Source organism: Syngnathoides biaculeatus, chromosome 9 (assembly GCF_019802595.1).
Source record: "Syngnathoides biaculeatus isolate LvHL_M chromosome 9, ASM1980259v1, whole genome shotgun sequence".
Taxonomy (NCBI): Eukaryota; Metazoa; Chordata; class Actinopteri; order Syngnathiformes; family Syngnathidae; genus Syngnathoides; species Syngnathoides biaculeatus.
The window spans coordinates 8678319-8702749 of NC_084648.1; the positions used below are offsets into that span (position 1 = coordinate 8678319).

Genomic DNA, 24431 nt, shown 5'->3' on the forward strand with positions numbered 1-24431 from the left:
GGACGGGCAGGGGCGGACGGCGGGCGAGGCAACATCGGAGAGACGGGTGTAAAGGTGAGGAACGCTCGCATCATGACTGCACGTCAGAACTGTCATCCTAAAACCGTTTTTCCTCCCAGGGAGACAGAGGCTTCGACGGCCTGCCTGGTCTGCCTGGAAACAAGGGAAATAAAGTAAGTACGACAAACTCCTACTAGGGAATTCACCCAATGGAGCCCACTGGAAGTAGACAAAAAAGCGCCTCAGACACTAGTTTCAGAATCAATAGTATATCTGGTGGGTATGTAAAACATAACAGGATAATACTTGCTCTATTTTGAACCTGAACTCTGCCAAATTGCTTTTAAGCAGTCATTTCGAGGATTTTTTTTAAACCCCAAAAAACACTTTCCCTGACGAGCACTAATCACGGGGGGTTCAAGTTTACCAGATCAGGAAGCACAAAAGTCTCAAAGACCCATCCGTGACTGATATTAGACAGGTGGTCAGCCGTTTTGGTTATTTCAGGAGGATCTTTTGGATCTCTTGGAGTTTTATTTTTGTCATTCTACATAGCTGAAAATAAAGCAATATGGGAATCTGGATACTCAGTTAAATCCCTCATAAGTTCAACAATCACACACCATTTGTCTGCTACAACGTAAGCAATGTACTCATACTAGCTGTAAAATAATGTTCTGCTGCTACTAACTAAAAATACTAATGCTGCTAACATGAGCCCTAGATAATTGTTAGCAAAAATGCAGCACCTACCAAAGCACATGAAGATTCCCCAAGATTTATTAAGCACGGCATCCTGTTGCGAAAGAATTTGAAAAGCTTGATTGAACTCGCCGCCATTGCGTGTGTTTCCTCAGGGTGAAAGGGGAAAGCCGGGGCCCCAAGGTGCTCCTGGAGAGCTAGGAGAGAAGGTAGAAATTGTATTATTGTGTGAGAGGTTTGTGTGTCTCGTTGTTGTTGTTGTTTTTGACGTTTTTGTTGCTATGTTGTGCAGGGTTCTGAGGGTCCATTAGGACCTCGAGGACAACCTGGTGACCCGGTGAGTGTTCACATGCACTGAAAGGTTTCACACTAGTTTCACACCAGAGTCTAGGGCTATAAAAAAAAAAACATTGCTTTGAGCTGTTGTGTTTCTCAAAGTGTCCAATGCGGATGCATTACTTTCATAACAGCAATTTTGAAGACACAAACAGGACATGCAAACAGGTGCTTTGACATTTGCATGACAGGGGTGGGGTACACCTGTCAATCCTACAGACCACCTGTGGGGAAAATTTTGAGCCACTGTGCTGTGACATAAACATATTAATTTTGTCTACTTTATTACAGAAAATGTAACATTTAATGGCACTTTTTGATCAAAGCGAGGAGAAAAGCACAATTATACTTCTCCATTCAGAAGTACAGGTTAAGGGCAGAATAGAGGACAAAATACACACAGAGTCACCAAAGATCACAATATTCAATGTTAAGGCTTTGTTTGTGTTTACTTATCTCTTGTTTGTATTTGTATTTTTTTTTTTTAAAGAAAATTCCATTTCCTGCAGTTATGCTCATTAGTGCAGCATACCCAGGATGTCCGCTCACCTGTTTTCCATATTTGGTCATATTACGCACAGGACATAGCAAATTGTGCCACAAGACTTTTCAAATCAAAGACCCCACTTAAAACCCAGTGTGAGTTGCTCAAATGCAAAACATGTTGCAGTGAGCACGGAAGCCGTGCCGGTGCCTCCGAGCGAGTATTAGTCTGTATCGCTGAACGATGAGATGAAATGTGCTTGAAGTTTTTTATTTACTACTTTACTTAAATACAGAATGTGAGTACTTCTGATAACTTTGGAAAAAATGTGACATGGCTCTTTACTATTGACGCTTCAAAAAGGCTGAAAATGGTGTGTGTTGCAGGGTTCAAGAGGTCTGAACGGCCCTCGAGGTCGTCCGGGGCCTCCAGGACAGTCGGTGAGTGTGAACGTTTCCAAAACACACACACACTTGCGCACACACACTTTTAAATACCTGTCTTTACTCCTCACAGGGAATTCGGGGAATCGATGGAGTACAAGGTTCAAAGGGCAACATTGTGAGTGTTTGGAGTCATTATTTAGTCTTACATGGAGGGGGGGTCATTGGCGCTTCCGCTGCCCCCCTGCTCCAATATGTTGCACTAACAAGTGTGTGGATTCACTGCAATGGGTGACATGCAGAGAACAAATTTTGTGTGCATGCATGCATGTTCATCACAATAAAAATTGATACTAATTCCATGGTTTGCGTGTTTGTGTATTTAAGGGATCCCCAGGGGACATTGGAGCACCAGGACAGCAAGGCAACCTTGGAATTCAGGTGAAAGCACCTTAAATATAACCACGGAATCACCTACAAAATTGTTGAAAAATGCTTTTAAAAAAATTATTTTTTTGTACCTCTGTCAGGGCTTTCCTGGTCCTCAGGGGTTAGTTGGGCTGCCTGGAGAGAAGGTAAAAGAGAGAAAAAGATGGAAGCATTTAAGCACTTTTGTCATTTGGGTTTACTGAAAACTTTTTTTTTTTTTTTTGTCTGACAGGGGCCACAAGGGAAGAAAGGGATGCAAGGCTTACCTGGAAATGATGGACCTCCCGTAAGATCATCTATTTAAAAAAAACAAAAAAAAAGTGTACATACTCTAGTAAAGTATACAATGTCCTACAGACTGATCACTTTTTTGTGGTATTTTCACACTTGCTTATTTATTGCTTGGTGGAAACAATATCTTTTCCAGACAGCGATGACCATTAACTGAAACGTTAGCATATCATGTTAGCAATATTAGCACATGTTCTCGCCAACAGGGTCATCCCGGACGGGAAGGTACTCCCGGTGAAAAAGGTTTACCGGTATGATGAATGCATTTCTTCGGTTTGCCATTAGCCAGCCTAGCAATGTGTTACACTAAAAGGTGTGATATATTATATTTTTTAATTACAGGGTCCCGTGGGAGTGCAGGGGCCTGTCGGATACCCCGGACAACGAGGGGTCAAGGTTGGAGTTATTACTTCTGTTCAGCTCGAGTAAAAAGGCAAAATAGCAGAGTTTGTTTTGTGTTTTCAGGGTTTTTGAGAATATTTTGTGGGTTTACCCATGCTAGACAAATCTACCAAACGTGAGGTTGTCAAAGGAAACCAGCTTCAGGGGGCTTTTTCTTTCCAAGCCAATCGAGGACAAGTTTGTATTTTAAGGCTGAAATATTCAATTCAAGCTTAAGTACCAGACGTCTTGTGTGTTTTTTCAGAAAGGTTTCTTGAGACTTTTTTGGGTGAACTCATGATGGGCCTGTCTACCAAGTCTAATATTGATGAAGGAAACTGGCTTTGGGTCTTGTTTTTTTTTTTTTCTTCCAAAGATAAGTTTATCTTTTGAGGAAATGGCAAAGTGGGCCTAAAATATTTACTTTGACCAGACATCCTCTGTGTTTTTGGGCATGGCTTCAGGTGAATTTATTTGTAGGTCTACTTACGATAAAAAGTGTCCTAAATTTCATGTTGCTAAAGGAAACTAGCTTTTGAGGTAATTTATTTTTTTACAACAATCTATGACAAATTTGTTTGTCAAGGAAATGACCAAAATTAGCCTTAAATGGCTGCTTTGAACTAAAATGGCAGACTTCCTGTGTGTTTTGGCACATTACTTCTTTAAACTTTTTATGGTTAAACTTACGATATACTATATATGTCTAGAAAAATATCCTGTTGCCAAAGGAAAATGACTTTGAGGGCTGAGTTTTTCTAGGACAATCTAGGACAAGTTCATCTTCAAATGCAATGTCCATGATGAGTCCAAAAAATGACTCCTTCAAACCAAGATGGCAGATTTCCTGTCTTTTTAGACTTGTCTTCTTGAGAATTATGTTTTTTATGGGTCTACTCGCAATAGACATGTCTACCAAACCTGAGGTTGCCAAAGGAAGCTGTTTTTGAGGCCAGGATGAGCAGAAAATGTGCCTGATATTGTCACGAACACCAGGTGCAGGGCTGGACCCAAATGCAGGACTCCGAGACGAGGGCATGATGTTAGGCGTAGTTTTATTCAAAGCTGAGGTCATACACGGTGTAAGGAATCCGAGAAGGCAGAGGTACAGAAAGGCTAGACTAAGCAGGATCCAAAAGACATGCAGCGAGGTCTGATGACTAGAAGACAAACTAGGAAACATGAAATAGGACTCGACTATGACTATGAAACATAAACTAAGACAGGACTAAACTGTGGTGGCACAGAAACGCTGTGACGAGGATAACTCAACACGATTCCTACTGTCAGTGAATACAACTCACTAACTCAGAGCAACGAACTGGCAAATGCCAGTGACAAAAACTCCAACTTAAATGCCTGTCTAATTAAAGTTCCAATGTGAAACAGCTGTGAGCGGTAACACGTGTCACCACCCAGAGCAGTGGTGTGACCACGTCCTTCTTGGCAGTGGCCAGGTCTTGCTCATGACAGATATGGCAGTTTCAAATACAAATGTGACATTTCTTTTATCTTTTCTTCTGTGTTGGCCAGGGAGCAGATGGCGTCCGAGGACTGAAGGGCAACAAAGGTGAGAAGGTGAGCTTCACTCACAGCAACCTTCACCAGGTCCTCAAATGTTGTCTTCCTCACTAAGGTCCTTCTCCCTGACTTCAGGGCGAGGATGGCTTCCCCGGGGCCAAAGGCGAGATGGGCGGCAAGGGTGACAGCGGCGACGATGGCGCTATGGGAGGACGAGGAGAAGACGGACCCGAGGGACCCAAAGGGCAGGTGGGGCCTCTGGGAGAAAATGGACCCCCGGGGATCCCAGGAGAGAAGGTACGAATTGCAATACTCAGATTTTAATCAATTTTATTGACTAGTCTTCCCCTGCTATACTGCAGGTTTTTACGTGATCGTTTTGATGGGACTTTGCAGTATAAAATAGTACCTTGACTTATGGCCTGAATTTGTGACTCATTCGATTAATATGTGAAATCTTTGGTTGGACCCCGGGGCCATTCAGATGTTAAAATTCCATTAATCTTGTTGAAGACCCTGAAACACCATCTTTTATGTTTTTAAACAAGAAAAATAGCACTCTCTAGAATAATAGCGTAATACAAGAGAAGGTTAAATAAGTAGCCTCCTGCACTGCAAATTAGTTTCTCTTTCCACCATGCCAAAGACAGTTTGTGTGCCATTTGTGTGTGCTGCATTTAAGGGAAATAAGAGGAGCTGACTTGATTGGACAAGATTAGAGTCAGCTGGGAGCGCTCCTAGACCAGCACAGACCACGCACTTTTAAAATGCGCTGATGGATACTGGTCTGGAAAACTACCAACATTGGGTCTGACCCATATCTTTCCATGCGCAGCTCTGAGTTTGCGCTAACCAACGCAGTCTACCTAGCAACTTCTGCAAGCCCTCTCAAACTCCCTGCAAAGTCATGGGTCACGATTCAGTAGTGATGCCAGTTTGGCACTGAGACTTAAATATGTTTTTCAAACCCTGAGCTCCAAGTCCATAGGAGCACTGCTGTGGAGCTTGATTCAAATCATATGATGACAGACGCAGCAACTAACAATTATTTTATTTAATTTTCTTTGTCAAAAATGTGATGTTAATCTTGCTTTTTGCCTTAGACAAGGCTTTGGTCCCATCTTGTGACCTCTCGGTGCAAAGGAACTACGTTAAAGTGATACATGTATGTTTTTGTATGTCGCACAGTTGCTAAGTTTAGCCTGTTGTTAATTGAGGAATCTACAAGAAAGGGGAGATTTTTTGTGAAGGAAAAGATGAGATTTTATTTCAAGGGCATCTTGCCCAGCTTTGTGAAAAAAAAAATAAATCCATAAGCAAGAAAAAAAAAGTATTGAACACTTTTCTGCTGTTTTTCAGGGAAAACTCGGAGTACCTGGATTGCCTGGGTATCCAGGACGACTTGGACCAAAGGTAATTTTGTTAATAATCCACCTACAGTCACTACAAAAGTGGGATATATTACCTGGTTAATCACATCTTGTCACAGGGCTCCGACGGTTTTCCGGGAGTACTGGGAGCTCCTGGTGAGAAAGGCAAAAAAGTGAGTTTAAAAAAGAGGTTTTTAGGGCATAGAAGTATTTTTTTTTACTGAAACAAACATTCCATTCTATGTTCACAGGGTCCTGCAGGACAACCAGGAAGTGCAGGACAGAGGGGTCCAAACGTAAGTGCAAGACTTGGTTGCATTTCTATTCACTGGACACTTTATTACATCCACCTGGAATTAAGTCTAACACGGTGGTGTCAAACTCATTTTTGTTGTGGGCCACATCGTAGTTAAAGTTTCTCTCGTAGGGGCATTATGACTGTGAAACCAAATAATTGTATGATTGCCTCCTATTATTAAACACAGACGTCAAATCGTGAGGATAAGCGGCTCAGCAAATGGATGGATAGGGATGAAATCAGAAGTCATTAAAAATTATTCATATATAGAAATAATATTAATGAATGGGGGAAAAAATAAAAATCATGCAACTGTACCACTACAGCGTCAGAGAAATATATCTAAAATACAATATTGAGAAAAAAAAACCCACATAAATAAATAACATTTCATTAAATATTTGAAAATAATACTCCATCTATCCATTTTCCAAGTCGCTAATCCTCACAAGGGTTATGGGAGTGCTGGAGTCCATCCCAGCTAACATTGGGTGAAAAACTGACTACACCATGAACTGGTCGCTCATTAATAAGACATACAATTGTTATAAAAAAAATAATTCCTGAGATGTCCCTTCAGGGTGCACGGGGAGGCAGAGGGGCCAGAGGACCCACGGGGAAGCCTGGAGAAAAGGTCAGCAGCCACAGTTTGGGCGGGAGTGGGGTTGGGGGGGGGGGGGGGGAGTTAATGAATGTCAATTTGAATCTACCATCTCCTTTTTTATTATTTTTGTCAGGGAGCCTCCGGACATGACGGCGCCCATGGAGCGACCGGTGAGAGGGTGAGCGACAGTATAAATTAATGAATTTATAGATTAAACCACCTTCAGGGTATTAATAGATTGGTGTGTATTTTCAAAGGGACCACAAGGACCTCAAGGAAGAGGTGGAGAGCCTGGACCCAAAGGAGCATTAGTGAGTTCCCCGCTAACTCTGACATTCTCTCTTTTTTATGACATTTTTTATACAATTTTTCAAAAACAATGTTAACTGTCTAATAACAGTAAAAAGAAATTGCCCAGCATACAATAAAACCCTTGACAGACACAGAGGGGTGTTTGCAGAGTGATGTTTGAGTATTGCATCGTGTATTGCATAATAAGTGGATTTATGCAGTCAGCTATGCACATCACAAATTCCCCCCGCCATCCCCCTGACAAAAAACAAACAAACAAAAAACAACAATAACGTACATTGCTTAAAGCACCTGATTGAAATCCAGCTAGTATGACTTCAATGTGATTATTCCAATATTTTACGTTTGTTTTGTTTTGTTTTTCTTTTATACTACACTTGACACATTTGTGTAGGGTCCTGGTGGGAAAGATGGTCTTCCAGGACACCCAGGTCAACGAGGAGAACCGGTAAGTTAAGAACTACTCTTCTTCTCAAAGGACTCTGGATACATTCTGACTGTACTTCTACTGACCATTACTGTTGTAACTGCAGGGATTCCAAGGGAAGACGGGACCCCCAGGACCCTCTGGTGTGGTGGGCCCACAGGTGGGTATACAACATAACCCCACCCCTGACAAAACACATCTTGTACAAAATAATAAACATTCAGAATTCCAGAGTTTTGACAAACTCCCACTGCGGATTTCACCTAATCGACCCCACTGGAACGTTAAAAAAAAAGCAATGTCAGTCCCCAACACCAGTTCCAGCAATCGCCACAAAATAGGATGGACATGTCTCTGAAAACAAAACGCACATACAAGTCCCAAGGACATACGTCACAAATTCAATAGGAAGTGGCTATTTTAGAGTTTGAATAAACCATTTAGGGCATGGCATTTTTTTTTCTTCAGATTTGCAATGAGCTTGTAGCCTTGATGTTTCCTCTCTTTTTGAGCCAGGCTTCCATCTGTGTGTGTTCCAGGGAAAATCGGGCGAACCTGGCCCCACAGGGGACCGAGGCCATCCAGGTTCACCGGGTGTACCCGGAGAACACGGTTTGCCTGGCTCGGCCGGGAAAGAAGGTGGAAAGGTGGGCCTGTAAATCCATTTGCATCTATCACTATCATCGTCCCTGAGTCATGTTGTGTTGGTTTGATTTCGTGCAGGGTGATCCTGGATTACCTGGAACTATGGGTAAGAATGGACCCCCAGGACTAAAGGGGTTTCGGGGAAGCAGAGGAGCTCCTGGCTTTATGGTGAAGCAAAGAAGTCACGTTTATTCAATAGTTGGTGTTATTTCAACAACAATGACGATGAGTTTCATGTTCGAAGGGGCCTCCTGGTCTAAAAGGAAGTGTGGGACCTTCTGGAGCCCCAGGTGCCATTGTGAGTTTCCTCTGTATCAGGGTTGGTCATAATATGGCCAGAGAGTATCACTGACCCTTCTATTCTCCAGCTCAATGCGCATTTATATTATAAAAGTAAACAAAATATTCCTGTTGGTGTAGGGGCCAGCCGCTGAGCGAGGTCCACCCGGGCCGGCTGGAGCCATCGGACAACCAGGACGGGCCGGAGCCATTGGAGGACCAGGACCAATGGGAGAGAAGGGGGAGCCTGTAAAATATACTTCTTTAATAGCCTAAGAACTGGTTTTACTGTAGTTCTTACGCTGAGTGTTTGTCCTAGGGTGAGAAAGGGCCAATGGGACCAGCAGGTCAGGATGGGGAACATGGACCAGGGGGCATGCTCGGAGCTACAGGCCCTCCAGGACCTGCAGGAGATGATGGGGACAAGGTAATCTTTGTCTGTGTTACAGAGATATATTTCTTGCGTGAAGAGGACATTTAGTGGCAGTATTAAAGGAGCATCTCTTTTTGCACTTAATAAGATGTAATAACATGTGTACATCTAAAGGGGGAGCAAGGAGGACCAGGCCAGAAAGGAAGTAAAGGTGACAAAGGCGAAGCAGTGAGTTAATCTAGACACTCGACATGGCCCTCATGAATAAAACACCTCTGATGATGTATCTTTTTCCCTCTGCAGGGACCCCCAGGACCCACTGGTACTCAGGGGCCTCTTGGACAACCAGGACTTCCCGTGAGTCAGCTTGTCGAAATCTGAACTTGTCAAAACAAAAACCCGAGCGCATTGGATGAAAAACAACTTTGAAGCTACCCCAAGTAAGGCATCCTGTGTGTTGCAGGGTCAAGATGGAGAGGTTGGACCCCGGGGCCAGCAGGGAATGTATGGACCCAAAGGAGACGAGGGACTACGTGGCTTCAAGGGCTTGCGAGGACCAATAGGATTACAGGTGAAATATGAACAGCCAATAAAGACACAGGATTATACCATCTAATGTTTTGACTTGTTTCATTTCAAGGGCATGCCGGGCCTCCCTGGTGAAAAAGGCGAAAGCGGACATATTGGGCTGATGGTGAGCTGGCAGCCATCTTCTTTCTATATCATATGCCAGTATTGTACTTTTGCACCTCTTTTATCTGAGGAACGTTTTTTAGGGTCCACCCGGGCAACAAGGGCCAACCGGTTCTCAAGGACCAATCGGAGGACAGGTAAAGAACCCCTACATATGTTTCAACAAATTTTAGTTCATTGGGTTCTGATGACTTTTATGTTGTACACAGGGGCCCACAGGCCGGCCGGGAATGGTGGGGCAACCTGGTATCGTTGGAGAAAAGGTATGAATTTTGAAGGGTCAGAAACCCTGAAAAGATTTTGGGTGGTCTGTCAATCTTTACACGAAGTCTCAGTGAATTTGTTGGTTATATTCCTTGCTCTTACAGTAATTGGTCAGATTAAATCTCAATCATTACAAGCAACGCCAGTTATAGGTTGATCATGGGTTGTCAGTTTCTGTTTATTGGTCTACATCAATCCTTAGTCCATAGACGATATCCATTCACTCTTGTCTCTTACTCAGGGGGAGGATGGTGAATCAGGTGATCCTGGCCCAGTTGGTTTTTCAGGAAAAATGGTGAGTTTATTGTTTGATTTCCCAACTTTCTCAAAAATGTGTCCTGACTCGTCGCTGTCCTTTATGTTTGTTGTCTTTGCTGCCTTAGGGTGAGACGGGTGACCAAGGGGAGAAAGGAGATACTGGTCCTCCAGGAGCAGCTGGTCCTCCAGGTTCCCGAGGCACCCCAGGGGAGGACGGAGCCAAAGGCAATGCCGTGAGTAGCCACCGAGCCCTATTAAAACTAAAAAAAAATTCGGAAGTAAATTCCCCATCAAAACATAGGATTGCTCTGTTTCCAGGGTCCGATTGGTCTCACTGGGGACCTTGGACAGCAAGGGGAGGCTGGACCCAATGTGAGTGTACAGTCTCTTCGACATGCTCGCCACCAACGAATATCTCCTTCATTTTCATGTTGATAAATGTAATGCTGTCATGACAGTTACGTGTTTGGTTGTCTGTCAGGGTTTGGACGGCCTTCCTGGGTCTAAAGGAGACACTGGAGAGCCTGGAAAATCTGTAAGTCCAAATCATACATGATAATACTGCTTATAGTCCAATCTGTTTCTTCTTTTGGTCCTACACAGGGACCACCAGGAGCAGCGGGAGAACCAGGACCACCAGGATCTCCTGGGCGAAGGGTGGGTGTATTTTTTTGGGACCATGAATCTATGTTGACACCAAAATACGAAACAGTCCTGAGTTAAGGGGAAATTTGGATGACTAGAAAAAGTAGCCCTCTTGGGATTGTTCTTGACTTGATGTAAAAACTTCAGTCTTGATCTTGACTTGGATTTAAATCATCAAAATTTTAGTCTTTTCTTAGTCCTAAATTCTCAAACTCTTGTATTGTTGACTTGGACTTAACTTCCCCAAGTCTTGGGCTTGACTTTGTGCTCACTCCTCACACTTCTTTTTTTGACTTGTTCTTAGCTTTTCCTAGTCTAGGTTATTACTTTGCCCTAATTCCTCTATGTCTTGTTCTTGACCTGGTCATAACTCCTTGAAGGCTTCATCTAGTCTTACCTCAGCGGAATCTTACAATCTCTAAAATGTCACTCGGCAGGGGCACTTGGGAAAAGCTGGGAAAGATGGAAAGGAAGGCCAAAAAGGAGCTAAGGTAAGACACAAAATTAGCACCTCTTGAGTCACTGCTTGAGAAAGTTCACATCTTAAAGTGTCGTTACTTCATATTCTTGTCAGGGCGCTCCTGGATTTGAGGGTCCTATTGGGAAAACAGGACCAGTGGGTCGTCAGGGGCACACCGGAAAGGCTGGTCCACAAGGTCTTAGAGGGATTCCTGGTCCTGCTGTAAGTCAGCTGTGCAAGAAAAACATTTGTACAAACATTAAGTTTGTGAGTCACTTTCTTTTTTCAGGGTGAACAAGGCTTGACTGGACCATCAGGCCAGATGGGACCACCCGGTCCAATGGTAAGATTATTTAGACCACATGTCTTTATTCATATCATTCAATTAATGGATCATTTCACAATATCCTTCAGGGTCCACCAGGATTACTCGGACTAAAGGGCGTTCATGGAAAGATCGGAGACAAGGTGGGTTCAGGATTAACGGCGTAAATTCGCAAACAGTCCATGTGAACTATGACCCACCTGTGCAGGGTCATGGCGGCCTTATAGGTTTGATCGGGCCTCCGGGGGACATTGGAGAGAAGGGAGACCGAGGGCTGCCAGGAAACCAGGGACTACCTGGTCCAAAAGGAGATGAGGTAATAAAAATATACATCCCAAGAGAATGTAAAGAAATAAACTTGTATTAGAAAATGTAAGCATGATATATTGGGACAAGCAAAAAATCAAAACAATGATGGTGTGTATGTTATGCTATCTGTGCTTATTGACAGTGTCTACTCTTTTCCTACTGGAAGTCTTGACTTGGTATAAACGCCAAAAACACTTGGTCTCAATTCCTCAAAGTATTGTTGTGGACTTTGTCTTCATCTTGATCTTGAAGTTACTTGATGATGATTGACTTTGCTTCTCCTTTTGTCTTTTATTCCAGGGTCCTGTTGGCCCCGTGGGTCCTCGTGGCCCTCCTGGCCCTACAGGTCTTTCTGTGAGTACAGTTATTAGATTCAAATATGTATTGTAGGCCAAAGGTGTGGAACAACCTTATGCTTCTTTGTTCTCTACAGGGTGTTATCGGGATAAAGGGTTCTAAGGGAAATCCTGTAAGTGTCTTTAACTAATGTGACAGTTTTACAGAAAACTCCATTGAACTAATACACTCTATGTGATCTTAGGGTCCGATTGGCCCACGAGGAGATACTGGACCTGCAGGACCTCCAGGACTCCCCGTGAGTACAGTAAAAACAACCATTAGCTATGGTAACACTGAGATTTGAAAGTGGATCATGTCTTAGGGACTCCCGGCGGTCACCCCACTGGCAGAACGAGGGTGGCAAAGGCGGACCCATGTTTTGGATGGTGCTGTTCTGGAAGGAGAGGACAAGATGGTGGATGGCAGTGAGGAGGACGAGGAGTGGATTCAGGGGGATCAGGCCGAGTCGGATGCATGGGCCAACGAAAACAACGAGGGCCAAGGCATGGAGGAGGTGTTCGCCTCACTCTCCTCGATGAGAGTTGAGGTGGAGGGACTGCGCACTCCCCAAGGGACCTATCACAGCCCAGCCCGCTCCTGCAAGGAGCTCTGGCTACTTAGTCCAGAACTTCCCAATGGTACTTATATATCATCTGTTCATCTCTCTATTTAAACCTACTAAGGACCTGAGATGGAGGACTGGAGTCAAATGACTTGACTGGAGTCAGACTTAAATCTCCAATTTTATGATTGTGGACTTGCTTGGCTAAAATTTATGAAAGACTCAACTTGAGTGAGAGTAAATCTGGACTTGTTTGAAACTTAAATGTTGAGATTTGAGATTTAATTATGACCTATACTTGTCCCCTTAATTCATTTGACTTCCTCCTACCTCTGCTTTGGAGTATTGTACATATTTACAACGGATATTTTCAACGCAAGTATCTATTCCACTCGAATTATTCTCGTGCAGTATACTTATCACTTATCACCATCCTGCCTACATCCCCAGCTGAAGGAACACAAGTCTTATGTCTGATGTAGGAACATCATTCCATACTGTGCTAGAAGTAACACAGAAACTTGGTGGAAACGTTGTCTTTGTGCTCAAGCCTCCCTGTGTGTCTCCAGGTGAGTACTGGATCGACCCCAATCAAGGTTGCCACCGAGACTCCTTCAAGGTGTTTTGTAACTTCACTGCTAAGGGCGAGACGTGTCTCTATCCAGACAAGAAATTCCAGTCGGTCGGTTTGTTGGCACCACAAAAAAATGAACATCTTTTGAAGATCTCATGTATTAATTGGGCTTGGTTTTTACCATCAGGTGAAACTGGCCGGGTGGAAAGGGGAGAAACCCGGCACCTGGTACAGTAAATTCCGCAAAGGAAAAGAGGTAAACCATAACATTTCTTAATTATTCAATGAACAAACAGGAGAGATGTATCACTTGAGCATACTTCCTTGATGCCAATTACTACTTTCCTATTAACCAGGGCTTCTGTGGCATCTTGTAATATCTTAGAGCAAAATGGGTCCTTCAGTGTGTAAATAGGGAGCCATCAATAGGCATGAGTTCACTGCACATTTGAAAGCAACAATTTCCAGGAATGATTGAGTTTACATTGCCTGGAAATGTTGGCTTTTCAGAGTTTATGTATTTATTTATTTATTACTCTTCCCCATAAAGAGTTCCTATACAGAATGAGGGGTGAAACCCAACACTTAGTCTCCTGCATATTTGCGTTGAAACCAATTGTAACGTACAACGATATTACGCTTTGGTCTGCAACTCCTTCAGCCTGAAAAGGTATTCCTCTGTTTTTTCCCCCCTGAGTTTTCATACTCCGGCGTGGACGGCGTTCCAGTGCATGTGGTGCAAATGAACTTCCTGAAGCTGCTGAGCGTGAAGGCCAGGCAGACGTTCACCTACCACTGCCTCAACTCCGCAGCCTGGCTGAATGGCCAAACGGGCGGCCACGAGATGTCCCTGCGGTTCCGCGGCGGTGACGGCGAGGAGCTGACGCACGAAAACGCACACTACATCCGTGCCCTCTACGACGGCTGTCAGGTGAGAAGGAAATGCGCTCATGTACGCTTCTTCTTCTTTCTGTATGGGCTGAACCCTATTCAGGGGTGGCCACAGCGAATTATCCTCTTCCATATTACCCTTGTCCTCTGCATCTTCTGCTGTAACTCCAGCCATCTGGAAGTCTTCGCTTTTCACACTTCCTCTTTGCCTTCTACATGGCAACTCCATTTTTCCCAATTTATCTACTGTCTCCAATTTGTACATGTGCAAAGCATGTCAATCTAGCTTCGCTAGCTATGTTAGTCTGTGCTTTTTCTCTCATGAGCTCATTCCTGATCTTTTGTATCCTCGTCACTCCTAAAGAGAATCTCAGCATCTTCAAGTCTCCCAATCCATCTCTGTCTCCTGTCCTCTGCTCATTGCTACCGTCTCCAAGTCTTATACAGCCCCTTTCAAGGCACTAAAGGACACTTTCTAAATACATTTTGAAAAACTTGCATAGATTTTAATGGCAGCACTACAATCGAATCAGAAAAGAACCCAATGCTGCAGGTGGATGTTTGACCCCGACTGAATAAAGGGAACAAAGTTGAGGAGAATCCGACACAGCATGTCCGATGACGAGAGCTGCGTCAGTTAGCCACCAAGCTAGCTTAGCTCGAAGGGAATCAGTTGTGCCCATCCACTGAGGATTTACAGCACCAAGACAAGTGCGAACCAGCAGGGGTTCTCCCTTTAGCCATCGATTCTGATTAAAGTAAATAATTTTAATCTTGAAAAATAAATAAAAAATCTGGAGAGAGAAGAAGCAGCCAAAATGAGTCGGCATATTCTCTTTCCAACGATATCAACTTGACTGGTTAGACTACTTTTGTCCTTGATGAGCTTTTTCCTCTACTTGTTTTCTCCTCTGCTAGTCTTGTTCCAGCCTGTGCTATCCCAATGAAGAGCTTCAAGAGAATCTCAGTATTTTCAACTCTGCCACCTCCAACTCTGTCTATCTTCTGTCCCCAAACTATACAACATGGCTCCTCTCATTACCACCCTAAACCCCTCCTTTCACTTCAGCTGCTGCTCTTCTGTTAAATTTTCTTCCACCCTGCCAGGACTCTTTTTTTTAAACCTCTCTTTCACACACCCCATGGTTCCGACCAATTGATCACAAAGTACGTCAAGAACCCCCAAAAATATTAACAGTGTGATGGTGCTTCTCTTACCCTCAGAATCGTTCTGGGCAAGAGAGGACAGTGTTGGAAATGGACGCCCCCCAGTCCTCCTCACTGCCTGTCGTCGATGTGGCAGTGGACGACTTCGGCAACGCAGGCCAGAAGTTCGGCTTCCAGGTCGGGACAGTCTGCTTTGGTGGTTAAAGCTTCCAGATGGGACAAGAATGGATTGAACAGGACCAAAAAAAAAAGAGCAATACTGACTGACTCTTTCAACGTGCAGGGAAAAGAAAAACAAACTACTTCCAAGACTCCGAGCGGGCGCCTCGTCATATTTATACCTTATTGCTTACTGATTAGGCAGCACAGTGTGTCAGTGATTAGCACATCTGCCTCACAGCTCTGAAGTCCGGGGTTCAGCTCCATTCTTCTTGTGTCGCCCTAATAAGGATAAACGCTATTAAAAAAATGGATGGATGGATGTTTGCCGATTGTTGGCTTCACACGCTGCTACACACTTTGAATGGTCGCTACTACACATTAATGCAAAAAACACTTGAATGGTCGTATTTCACCCAAATTCCCCCGTCAAAACCCTTATTGCTGTTGTTTATTAGATTTAGCCACATTGTTATGGTTATGTGTGTTGTTGTGTTGTCATCATGGTGCTATTGTCTGAAAAGGGAAAATGGGACAGTGAATTTTTTTGTTTGTTTTTATATATTGAGAAATTTTAACATTGTTTGTATGGGGAAATGACTTAAAAATAAAAGAAGAAGTACATAATGTACATTTAAACAATAAATACACTCCTTCATTTGTCTGCAAACACAAAACTTGGCACCTTCTCTAAAACTGCTCTAACAAAAATACTGGAGAGTTCGGGATATTCATATTGTTCATTTGCATTTTCCCTCCTATAAGAGATTAGGATTCTAACACTACTTCAACCTGAATATGAATGATACTTGGAGTGTTTAACCCTTTAAGTGGAAGTACTGTATGTTTAAATAAAACATTTTACTGCATACTTGGAATGGGAAACAGCAGCCCTCTCTGGTGGGAAAATATAGAAAATTAGTTCTTGATAAAAATTTTAATCTTAATACAAACATAAGAGTCACTTATTGTGTAGTGGTACACACACGCCTTTGGTGTGGGCATCGTGGGATTGATTCCTGCTCAGTGACGGTGTTGATATCTGCCCTTTGACTTACTAACGACCAGTTCAGGGAGTAGTCGGCCTTTTGCCTGACGCTAGCTGGGACAGGCTCCAGCTTTTCCGCAACCCTTGTGAGGATAAGCGGCTTGGATAATGTCATGACAAAAATATATCAATTGAAAGAAAAAATTACTTAATTGTAAAGTCAGTATACATTTTCAGGAGAATATACTTAATATTAGGACCTGAGGTTATTTAGTAATTAGAAGCAACAATTTTTTTTTTTTTTTGTGGTTTATTTGATTTTCTTGTTTTTGTCATGTTACAAAATTAGATTCTCAACATTTGGCGGAATACTTTGAATGGAGGAAGAGTACCACCATCTGGTGGACAAACCTAAAAATTCCATTCTATTCCAAATTGACGTTTATTGTTAGTAGGCTCTCAGACATTGATTTTCATGCATGGATATTCTTGTGTGTGTGACATTTTGCCTAGCTTTGAATGGGTGGAAAAGGATAAATATCCATAAAGAAACCGGCTTATTTACAGTGTGTAACATAATTTGAACAGTATCTCCATCTGGTGAAAAAGAAGTAGTCCAAAATATTTTAATAGTAGGCCCTAAGATGAGTCAACATTTTCAGTGCACAGTGTGTGTGCATGTGTGCGTGTGTGTACATGAGAAGAACACAACACCAAATTTTGCTATTTGCTTTAAAATGGGAAACTATAGCATCGTCTGGTACACAAACAGAAAAAGGCATTTGTCCGAATTGAAACAAAAACATGTAATAATAAGGCCTTTAGATAAGATGAGTGATTGAAAGCACCATTCATGTTTTTGTAGTGTTGGGAAAGGAAAAAAAATACTGCATGCTTGGAATTGGGGGAAAAAGGAAAAACCAACTGGTGGCTGAAAATTAATGCATGATGTCGAGATTGAAATGTTAACTAAATGACCACATTAATTGAAGTTAGTATACATTTTCAATAGTTTTCAATTGAACATTTTTGCATTTTATTCCAGATTGCTGCATTATTTGATGACAATTTCAGCACCAGTTGACATTAGTAAAATGTTTCGAAAATGAATAGCATCTTCTAAATTCCAAGGAGTATGTTTGTTTATCACGTCCAAAATGGTCCTAAAAGGTTAAATTGATGTCACAGCCTGTCGAACTTTTATTTTGTAATTTTCTTTTCCTGTTCTGCTCCTGTGGAATACCACTTGGAACAGAAGACTTTGTTTCCCCCCGATAGTTGAGCAAATGTTTGAATGGAGCTTGACTTGAATGGTGACTCCCCTGACGTTTACATAACATCAGCCCCTTTTACTGCGCCAACTACCATCTTGATGTACTTGCAGCAAGAAAGTACATCAAGGAAACCCTGAATTGGCTCAACTTCACAGACACACAGTTTCCCTTCCAACCGCTTGAATTCGGTCATTTAGATTTTTCCACGTTTTTCATAGATGAAACTAAAAAACAAAAACTTTTTGTGTAATGTTTGGTGGCGTGGTGTGACATTTTTCTACAGCATTGTAAAATATATGCTACGTCTCATTAAAATTTGAGAATCACTGCAATAGATTGATGATAATCCATTCTTTGGTCAAAACTCTCCCAATTATAAAACCCCTGCTTTTGTTATCAGTCATTATCATTGATTCTTTGTGGGCGCAGTAAGCAGATTTGCACTGAGTTGGATTTTGGCTGAAAGACAGTAAAGTTAATTAGACTGTTCAAACCAAGGCTTGAAGCCAGGACCATTCACAACGAATTTTTACGGACACATTGCTGACATATACATATATATATAAAGCTCATGCACCTACGTCTTAAAATCATGTTACTTTTGTTTACATCGCCATATTTCCAGACTAACAAAGCATTGTTCAATGCTAAGGCAGTTGGAGACAACAAGAGAATATGTCTTATACAGTAGCACGACGCCCAGAGTCTTGTCCGATACTGTTAGACATTTAGAAGGTGAAAATAAACAAAGGTACATGGAAAAATTAGATGAACTCAAAATAGAGGACCCTTATTTAATGCCGAAGTCGATGTTTTCGCCGATAAGAAATTGGACTATTTTGTGAAATTGGACACGTACAAATACTTCGTTGCTGGATCCTTTCTCATCAGGAATAAATCCCACACAGTGACGGGTTTGACGGCTAATGAACGCGGAAGCGTTCAGCCACACGTTAACCTTTGCCGGAATCCATTGATCTTTTCAGCTATTATTCAATACGCATACCAATATTTAAATGAATGACCACTGGTTTTACACAATCTCGCATTCATTAACTATGATTGAAAAAAAAAAAGGAATGCAAGCATGGAAGCAATTGCAGCTACACTTTACCTCCGTTAACCTCTGCGACTGACCCTTTTTTGAATACATATTGTTCTCAAATGAGCCAACTTGGCATTATAAATACTTCTTGGTAACTTGAGGTTGAAAAGAATAATTCCTACCTGAAATGAAGCGATCGCTACACAGGCGTGTGTGAATTTTGGTTGGGCATCATCCATCACGTTTAATTGCCGAAATCCATTGATCTTTTCTGGTCTTTTCAGCTGGTATTACATACGATGATCTCTTTGAATATTTGTCCTGTCTGTTGTGACAACCAACAGCACATCAGCTCTCAGGTCTTGTAAATATTCTCCTCCGGTTCAATGTCTCCAACAACGTGAGCTGCTCTGTTTGACCGGCAGTATGGCGCTGTGAAAATGGTGACGTCACATGCATAGAAATACAGACTTGAAATTTAAATAAAACACAAGATTATATAAAGAAAAATCTGTCTATGTGTTTGTCTTATTATTCCTTTTTTTGTCAACTAGCAGTAGTAAGAACGATTGGCTAAAAAAAACAAGCTCTTGCAGGAAATCCTACACGTTTTGGGTTTGTGCTTCCCTTTCATGCTAATTTCTTCTGTAAACCATACAGGTGATAAATTCTTCGTTTTATACAGTAATGTAATTCTAGGGTCATCATAAAATGATAACGAAATGTGGCCAATGAGCATATAGTATACAGTACGGACGAGTCAAAAGAGTAGCTAACGTTAGCAATGAAGCTGACGGTTATTAGCCGCTAATTTTTTTTTAGACACAGAAAAGCGTTGTGTATTCTGTTATCTTAAGCACGTCATTTGCCTCCATTCCATCACCATGAAACAACACTATATTTACATTCCAATAAAATAGTAATAATATCAAAACTGTGGGAGATTATAATCCCGTTTTAGTCTGTTTGAAAAAAAAATTACCTGTAGCACCGTAGTTCCTCCTGACTTCCTGTCGAGCGAGGAGCATACGGTCGTCGCTCAAGACGATTCATCAAATTAGGTGAGGCGAACTCGTGTTTTACGTCCACCTGCAAGTAAGCGATTTGAATTCTCCACAGCCTGTACATTAATCTTTCATAACATCTGCAGCCCATCTATCAACACACTTGGCTTAACGGAAATCGGTCCCAGACGGTTCAGAGCCCATTTTAAGGGATACATTAAACATGACTGTCAAAGGGGTCATTTTGAAATGGTGCCCGTAAATAGAAGTAGCAGGGAATTTGATGTTTATGGAGATTTCATCGTTTTTGTGTGTGTGTTTGTGTGTACCTTAACAGTTGTCCTGATATTTGCCCGATACATTAACTCCGTCTTTACCCTAAACTCATACAAGAAAGTGTTACGTTGTGATACAAGTTTAACTGGGTTTTTGACCAACCTAACCTGAATCAATCATATCTCCAATCATCTTTCCCCGGTGAAATGAATACAAATGCCGATAATCCGTTGAATCCTTGCACTCCCCCCCCAAAAAAAACCCACAAAAATCTAATGCGTGTATTTACACACACACATATTTGTATATATTTCTATATATTGTGTGTGTGTGTGTGTGTGTATTTTATAAATTGTATTGTATTTTATAAATTTTACATTAGAGGCAGGCAGCACGGTGGAGCAGCTGGTAAAGCATTGGCCTCACAGTTCTGAGGTCCCTGGTTAAATCCCGGATCCGCCCGTGTGGAGTTTGCATGTTCTCCCCCGTGCCTATCGTGGGTTTTCTCCTGGCACTCCGGTTTCCTCCCACATCCCAATAAACATACAGCATTAATTGGACACTCTAAATTGACCCTAGGTGTGATTGTGAGTGCGGCTGTTTGGCTCGATGTGCCCTGCGATTGGCTGGCAACCAGTTCAGGGTGTACCCCTGCCTCTTGCCCGTTGACAACTGGGATAGGCTTCAGCACTCCCTGCAACCCTTGTGAGGATAAGCAGCAAAGAAAATGGATGGCTGGATAGATACTTTAGAGGCAGCATGGTGGCAAGCTGGTAAAGCGTTGGTCTCACAGTTCTGAGGTCCCGGGTTCAATCCCGGACCCACCTGTGTGGATTTTGCATGTTCTCCCTGTGCCTGCGTGGGTTTTCTCTGGGCACTGCGGTTTCCTCCCACATCCCAAAATCATGCAACATTATTTGGACACTCTAAATTGCCCCTAGGTGTGATTGTGAGCGCAGCTGACGTCACATGAAAACAACTCATTGGTTCGTGACAACCCAACGCATATGTGGACGTCCCACAAGTATCATACAAATGAGACTGCATGAGACAGATTCAAGACCACAAGGTGGGAGTGTTGCACTTGGGGGGGAAAATGGGCCAAAATGCTAATAGCACCGAGCCACAGAGCAGGAAGGATGCTGATCAATTCTCAGCATTACTCTTTTTTTTTCCTCCTTTCAACAGGCAATCAATCAATGCGTGGACAGGAAGCCGAGAGAGGAGACAGACTGCGGTGGACGGGAAGGAGGACAAGGACAAAAGGGAGGGAAGGGAAAAAGGGGACACATGCTTTTTTTTTTTTGGTTGCTTTTATTTTTTTGACGTCACATCTCAGGTTGAAAGAGGAGGGATGAGAAAAAGGGAGCGAGAGAGAGAGAGAGTGTGAGAGAGAGAGAGCACCTCACACACAGCATCTTGGAACCATACTCACATGGCCATGACGGGATTTAACATCACTGTTGATACTTGATGTCGGGAAGCAATTGTGTGGACCTTTATTTTCTTTCTTTCTTTCTTTTTGTAAGCATGTCAACAGTTTAGTTAAGGAGCCACTGTGTGTGTGTGTGTGTGTGTCGCTGTGTGTATGTGTGCGTGTGAAGATGAGCGTGCCCATGCTGAAGATTGGAGCCGTGCTGAGCACCATGGCCATGGTCACCAACTGGATGTCCCAGACGCTGCCCTCACTGGTGGGACTCAACGGGACGACCGTCGACATCTCCCCCGATGGCACGCACGAACGCATCGTCAGCGTATGTGCTCTTAGTATTATGAAATACACAGCGCAAGGATTGGTTAAGTGCTGCCGGCTCAAGTTGTCACACAAAGGAGGAATTTAGCATCAAAAAGTCCACCAAAGATGAGGAAGACAGACAGGTCAGATCATTAGGTACACCCTCAATGAAATCCATTATGAGGGTTGTCATGAAAACGAGAAGTGCGGCAATTAGTCCTCAATTTGACAGCTAATCTGTTATCAAATTAATTGCAAACTCTTTAATAGGTGAATCCTGTAGAGCAGAGGTATCGAAATCATTGTGGGCATGGGCCACATTGTAGATATGGTTTCCCTTAGAGGATTGTTATAGCTGTGAATCCGAACAAATGTATAATGGCTACAAATTACATACAAATGCACAACAAATTGATAAATAACTCGTTTTGAAATCAGAAGCTCGGGAAAACTGTTCAACAATTATTCATTTTATTTTAAAAGAGGGACTGGTTAAAAAAAATGATAGTAATTTCGAATCAAATGTAATTTCACAAAAAACATGAAATTAACGCAGATGATTTTCTCTCGTGAGCCACATTAAATGTTGAGGTGGGCCGGATCTGGTCCCCAGGCCTTGATTTTTGACACCCTTAATTGTTCAGAATTGTACAAATCCTCAGAAATGCAGCCCCAAAACAGTAAATATTTGACGAATTCTATAGTGTTTCTTGAAAACAGACCGACATTGTGATGAATCAAAACACAACATTTCCAAACATCTTCTTTTCCTCTGGAGAACCATTATTAAAACGTTTGCCTATTTTTTGACGTGTTACAGAGCAAACCAGGACCTGATATGTAATCCATTTCTTTGCACTCTCTCAGTCTGAAACAATGTTCTCCCTTTAAAAAAAAAAAAAACAATGGAACCTAAAATGTTTTTTTAGACAAAAATAATACATTGAAAAAATAATAGAGTTAGCTCAATTACTAGAATAACTGTTCTTTGCAACCTATTGAAAACCTTTACAAACACCTCAATACGGGGTTGTGATTTCATTCGTTCCAGGACCACGCTTGTAACTCAAAGCACTCATATCTCAAATCATCTTTTCACATCAAAGAAAATAGGAATGCTGTCACATGTAATTCGTTCTTGGAAAACTCCCCTTTTGGTTATAAGAACAGTTCTGGCATAAAAATGTATAAAGATCATCCATTCTGCATAACTGAGCTACTGAATAGAACATTTTAAAAAAAATAATCTATTCAAGCCCGCAAATAAATATGAAAAATAACATTTGTAACACGCTCATTCAAGAAAAAACAGCTCTCTAAAATTTTAACTTTCAAAAAGCATAAAATTATAAGTAGACAGTAAAGAATTAAACAATTTGTACATCATGATTTAATATTTAAATGCCCATTAAAATTTTACTGCTCCTTCTTGTGTGCACGCCTGGGCGACTATGACACAATGTAATATATAATAAATTCACAAAGAAGGGTTAGGGTCAAGCTGCAGTAATTATCATTTTTTTCACAGAGGATAAAACGTGCTTGTGATTGTTTTTGTGTCTGTCTACGTGTGTTTCTGCACACTTTGTGTTCAAATCCCTGCTTCATATAGGATTATAACTACAACAACATTGGTTTAATTAGCCTGTCTATAGCGCTTTACATTGTGTTACCTTTAAGATAGATGAGTCCCTTAAGTCATGTAGTTTCATTAAATACACAATGTACAGTGTATTCGTGTTTATTGTGTTCAGGTTCAGATCGTGTGTTTTGGTCTTCAGATGTGTGTTTATGGTCAGGTTTTGTGTTCATATTCAGCTTTACTTATTCCATGTCTGATGCGCATCATAATTGCATGAGTAGTAGTATTAGTAGTGGTATAGTAGTACTATTGTTCAGTGTCCTTGGGTTTCTTGAAATGATTTTGAAAATATAGTAGTAGCAGTAGTGACACCTTCCGAGAGAATCATATGCTATCAAATGTTATACGGTATGAAATTATAACCACTTTGAAGCCTGTTAAAAACCTCAGCTTTACAGGTGCCATGTCTGCGATGCATGTATTTACATAAATCATAGTAAAGGGAAGAACTGCTGAGCAACACTGGTGTTTTTCTTTGTAATAAATGGAGGCGTGTATTTAACGTGCAGCATTTACAAACTCACACAGACTTGTTTGTGCTACCAGGGGTGATATTTTCTCTCTGGGAAGGCTGACTCACCCACAGGACATCTGGCCAATTGTTACCGTAGCAACAACAAACCATGGCAAACCCCGGAGTTGATGTCGACATGCATGCGCACGCGCACGCAGACAGATGGAGATGGCAGAGGCCGAGTGAGGCTCCTTACAGATGCTTGACAGTGTGACAGCAAACAGTGTTGTGTTGTCATTCTGTTGGCGTTACTATCAATAAGCAGCCAAAGAAGCCAGGCAATCACGTTTTTTGCATGTCATGATTGACATCTGGGCTGACTAATCACTATGTAGAATGCCTGAACAAAAAGCAACAAGCTCCCAGGAGCAAGCTATTATTGAAAAGTGCTAAATGTGATGTAATCTATTTGGGGGTGCGTTTATTAGGAAACTGGATTGTTCAAAGAAAACATTTCTTTGAAAGCGCCAGT

General features: G+C 42.1%; 2 protein-coding genes and 1 long non-coding RNA gene across 17 annotated transcripts in view; 2 read left to right on the top strand and 1 right to left on the bottom strand.

Annotated features, from left to right (window-relative positions):
* Positions 1 to 15670, top strand: part of LOC133505572 (collagen alpha-1(XI) chain-like) — a 49043-nt gene extending 33373 nt beyond the window's left edge. For all 5 annotated transcript variants that reach the window (XM_061828709.1, XM_061828713.1, XM_061828712.1 and 2 more), the window contains 50 exons: positions 1 to 54; positions 120 to 173; positions 858 to 911; positions 995 to 1039; positions 1909 to 1962; positions 2039 to 2083; positions 2293 to 2346; positions 2436 to 2480; positions 2567 to 2620; positions 2832 to 2876; positions 2968 to 3021; positions 4540 to 4584; positions 4663 to 4824; positions 5887 to 5940; positions 6017 to 6070; positions 6149 to 6193; positions 6776 to 6829; positions 6933 to 6977; positions 7057 to 7110; positions 7506 to 7559; positions 7645 to 7698; positions 8078 to 8185; positions 8262 to 8351; positions 8428 to 8481; positions 8604 to 8711; positions 8782 to 8889; positions 9010 to 9063; positions 9139 to 9192; positions 9299 to 9406; positions 9476 to 9529; positions 9612 to 9665; positions 9738 to 9791; positions 10034 to 10087; positions 10176 to 10283; positions 10369 to 10422; positions 10532 to 10585; positions 10654 to 10707; positions 11133 to 11186; positions 11270 to 11377; positions 11445 to 11498; positions 11570 to 11623; positions 11689 to 11796; positions 12090 to 12143; positions 12223 to 12258; positions 12331 to 12384; positions 12451 to 12766; positions 13260 to 13372; positions 13452 to 13520; positions 13962 to 14195; positions 15380 to 15670. In XM_061828709.1, coding sequence (XP_061684693.1) covers positions 1 to 54; positions 120 to 173; positions 858 to 911; positions 995 to 1039; positions 1909 to 1962; positions 2039 to 2083; positions 2293 to 2346; positions 2436 to 2480; positions 2567 to 2620; positions 2832 to 2876; positions 2968 to 3021; positions 4540 to 4584; positions 4663 to 4824; positions 5887 to 5940; positions 6017 to 6070; positions 6149 to 6193; positions 6776 to 6829; positions 6933 to 6977; positions 7057 to 7110; positions 7506 to 7559; positions 7645 to 7698; positions 8078 to 8185; positions 8262 to 8351; positions 8428 to 8481; positions 8604 to 8711; positions 8782 to 8889; positions 9010 to 9063; positions 9139 to 9192; positions 9299 to 9406; positions 9476 to 9529; positions 9612 to 9665; positions 9738 to 9791; positions 10034 to 10087; positions 10176 to 10283; positions 10369 to 10422; positions 10532 to 10585; positions 10654 to 10707; positions 11133 to 11186; positions 11270 to 11377; positions 11445 to 11498; positions 11570 to 11623; positions 11689 to 11796; positions 12090 to 12143; positions 12223 to 12258; positions 12331 to 12384; positions 12451 to 12766; positions 13260 to 13372; positions 13452 to 13520; positions 13962 to 14195; positions 15380 to 15526 — 3750 coding nt within the window. In that variant the 3' untranslated portion in view covers positions 15527 to 15670. The remainder of the gene's footprint in view (positions 55 to 119; positions 174 to 857; positions 912 to 994; positions 1040 to 1908; positions 1963 to 2038; positions 2084 to 2292; positions 2347 to 2435; positions 2481 to 2566; positions 2621 to 2831; positions 2877 to 2967; positions 3022 to 4539; positions 4585 to 4662; positions 4825 to 5886; positions 5941 to 6016; positions 6071 to 6148; positions 6194 to 6775; positions 6830 to 6932; positions 6978 to 7056; positions 7111 to 7505; positions 7560 to 7644; positions 7699 to 8077; positions 8186 to 8261; positions 8352 to 8427; positions 8482 to 8603; positions 8712 to 8781; positions 8890 to 9009; positions 9064 to 9138; positions 9193 to 9298; positions 9407 to 9475; positions 9530 to 9611; positions 9666 to 9737; positions 9792 to 10033; positions 10088 to 10175; positions 10284 to 10368; positions 10423 to 10531; positions 10586 to 10653; positions 10708 to 11132; positions 11187 to 11269; positions 11378 to 11444; positions 11499 to 11569; positions 11624 to 11688; positions 11797 to 12089; positions 12144 to 12222; positions 12259 to 12330; positions 12385 to 12450; positions 12767 to 13259; positions 13373 to 13451; positions 13521 to 13961; positions 14196 to 15379) is intronic.
* LOC133505576 (uncharacterized) lies at positions 15 to 20309 on the bottom strand. 6 transcript variants are annotated; one of them, XR_009796280.1, is made up of 12 exons: positions 20122 to 20309; positions 19771 to 19877; positions 18971 to 19220; positions 15664 to 15763; positions 15374 to 15528; positions 11681 to 11772; positions 11254 to 11386; positions 5993 to 6050; positions 2601 to 2630; positions 2427 to 2469; positions 754 to 899; positions 15 to 153 (listed from the first exon to the last, which is right to left on the bottom strand). It is a non-coding gene; the product is annotated as an uncharacterized LOC133505576 (long non-coding RNA). The 6 variants fall into 6 exon arrangements; XR_009796278.1 differs by having other exon boundaries at positions 11681 to 11776; XR_009796281.1 differs by lacking the exon at positions 11254 to 11386.
* Positions 19263 to 24431, top strand: part of LOC133505574 (noelin-2-like) — a 23683-nt gene continuing 18514 nt past the window's right edge. Inside the window, exons 1-3 of one of the 6 annotated variants that reach the window (XM_061828720.1) lie at positions 19457 to 19849; positions 21257 to 21331; positions 21670 to 21822. In XM_061828720.1, the coding sequence (XP_061684704.1) occupies positions 21673 to 21822 (150 nt within the window). In that variant the 5' untranslated portion in view covers positions 19457 to 19849; positions 21257 to 21331; positions 21670 to 21672. The other 5 variants (XM_061828723.1, XM_061828722.1, XM_061828725.1 and 2 more) reach the window with 5 other exon arrangements.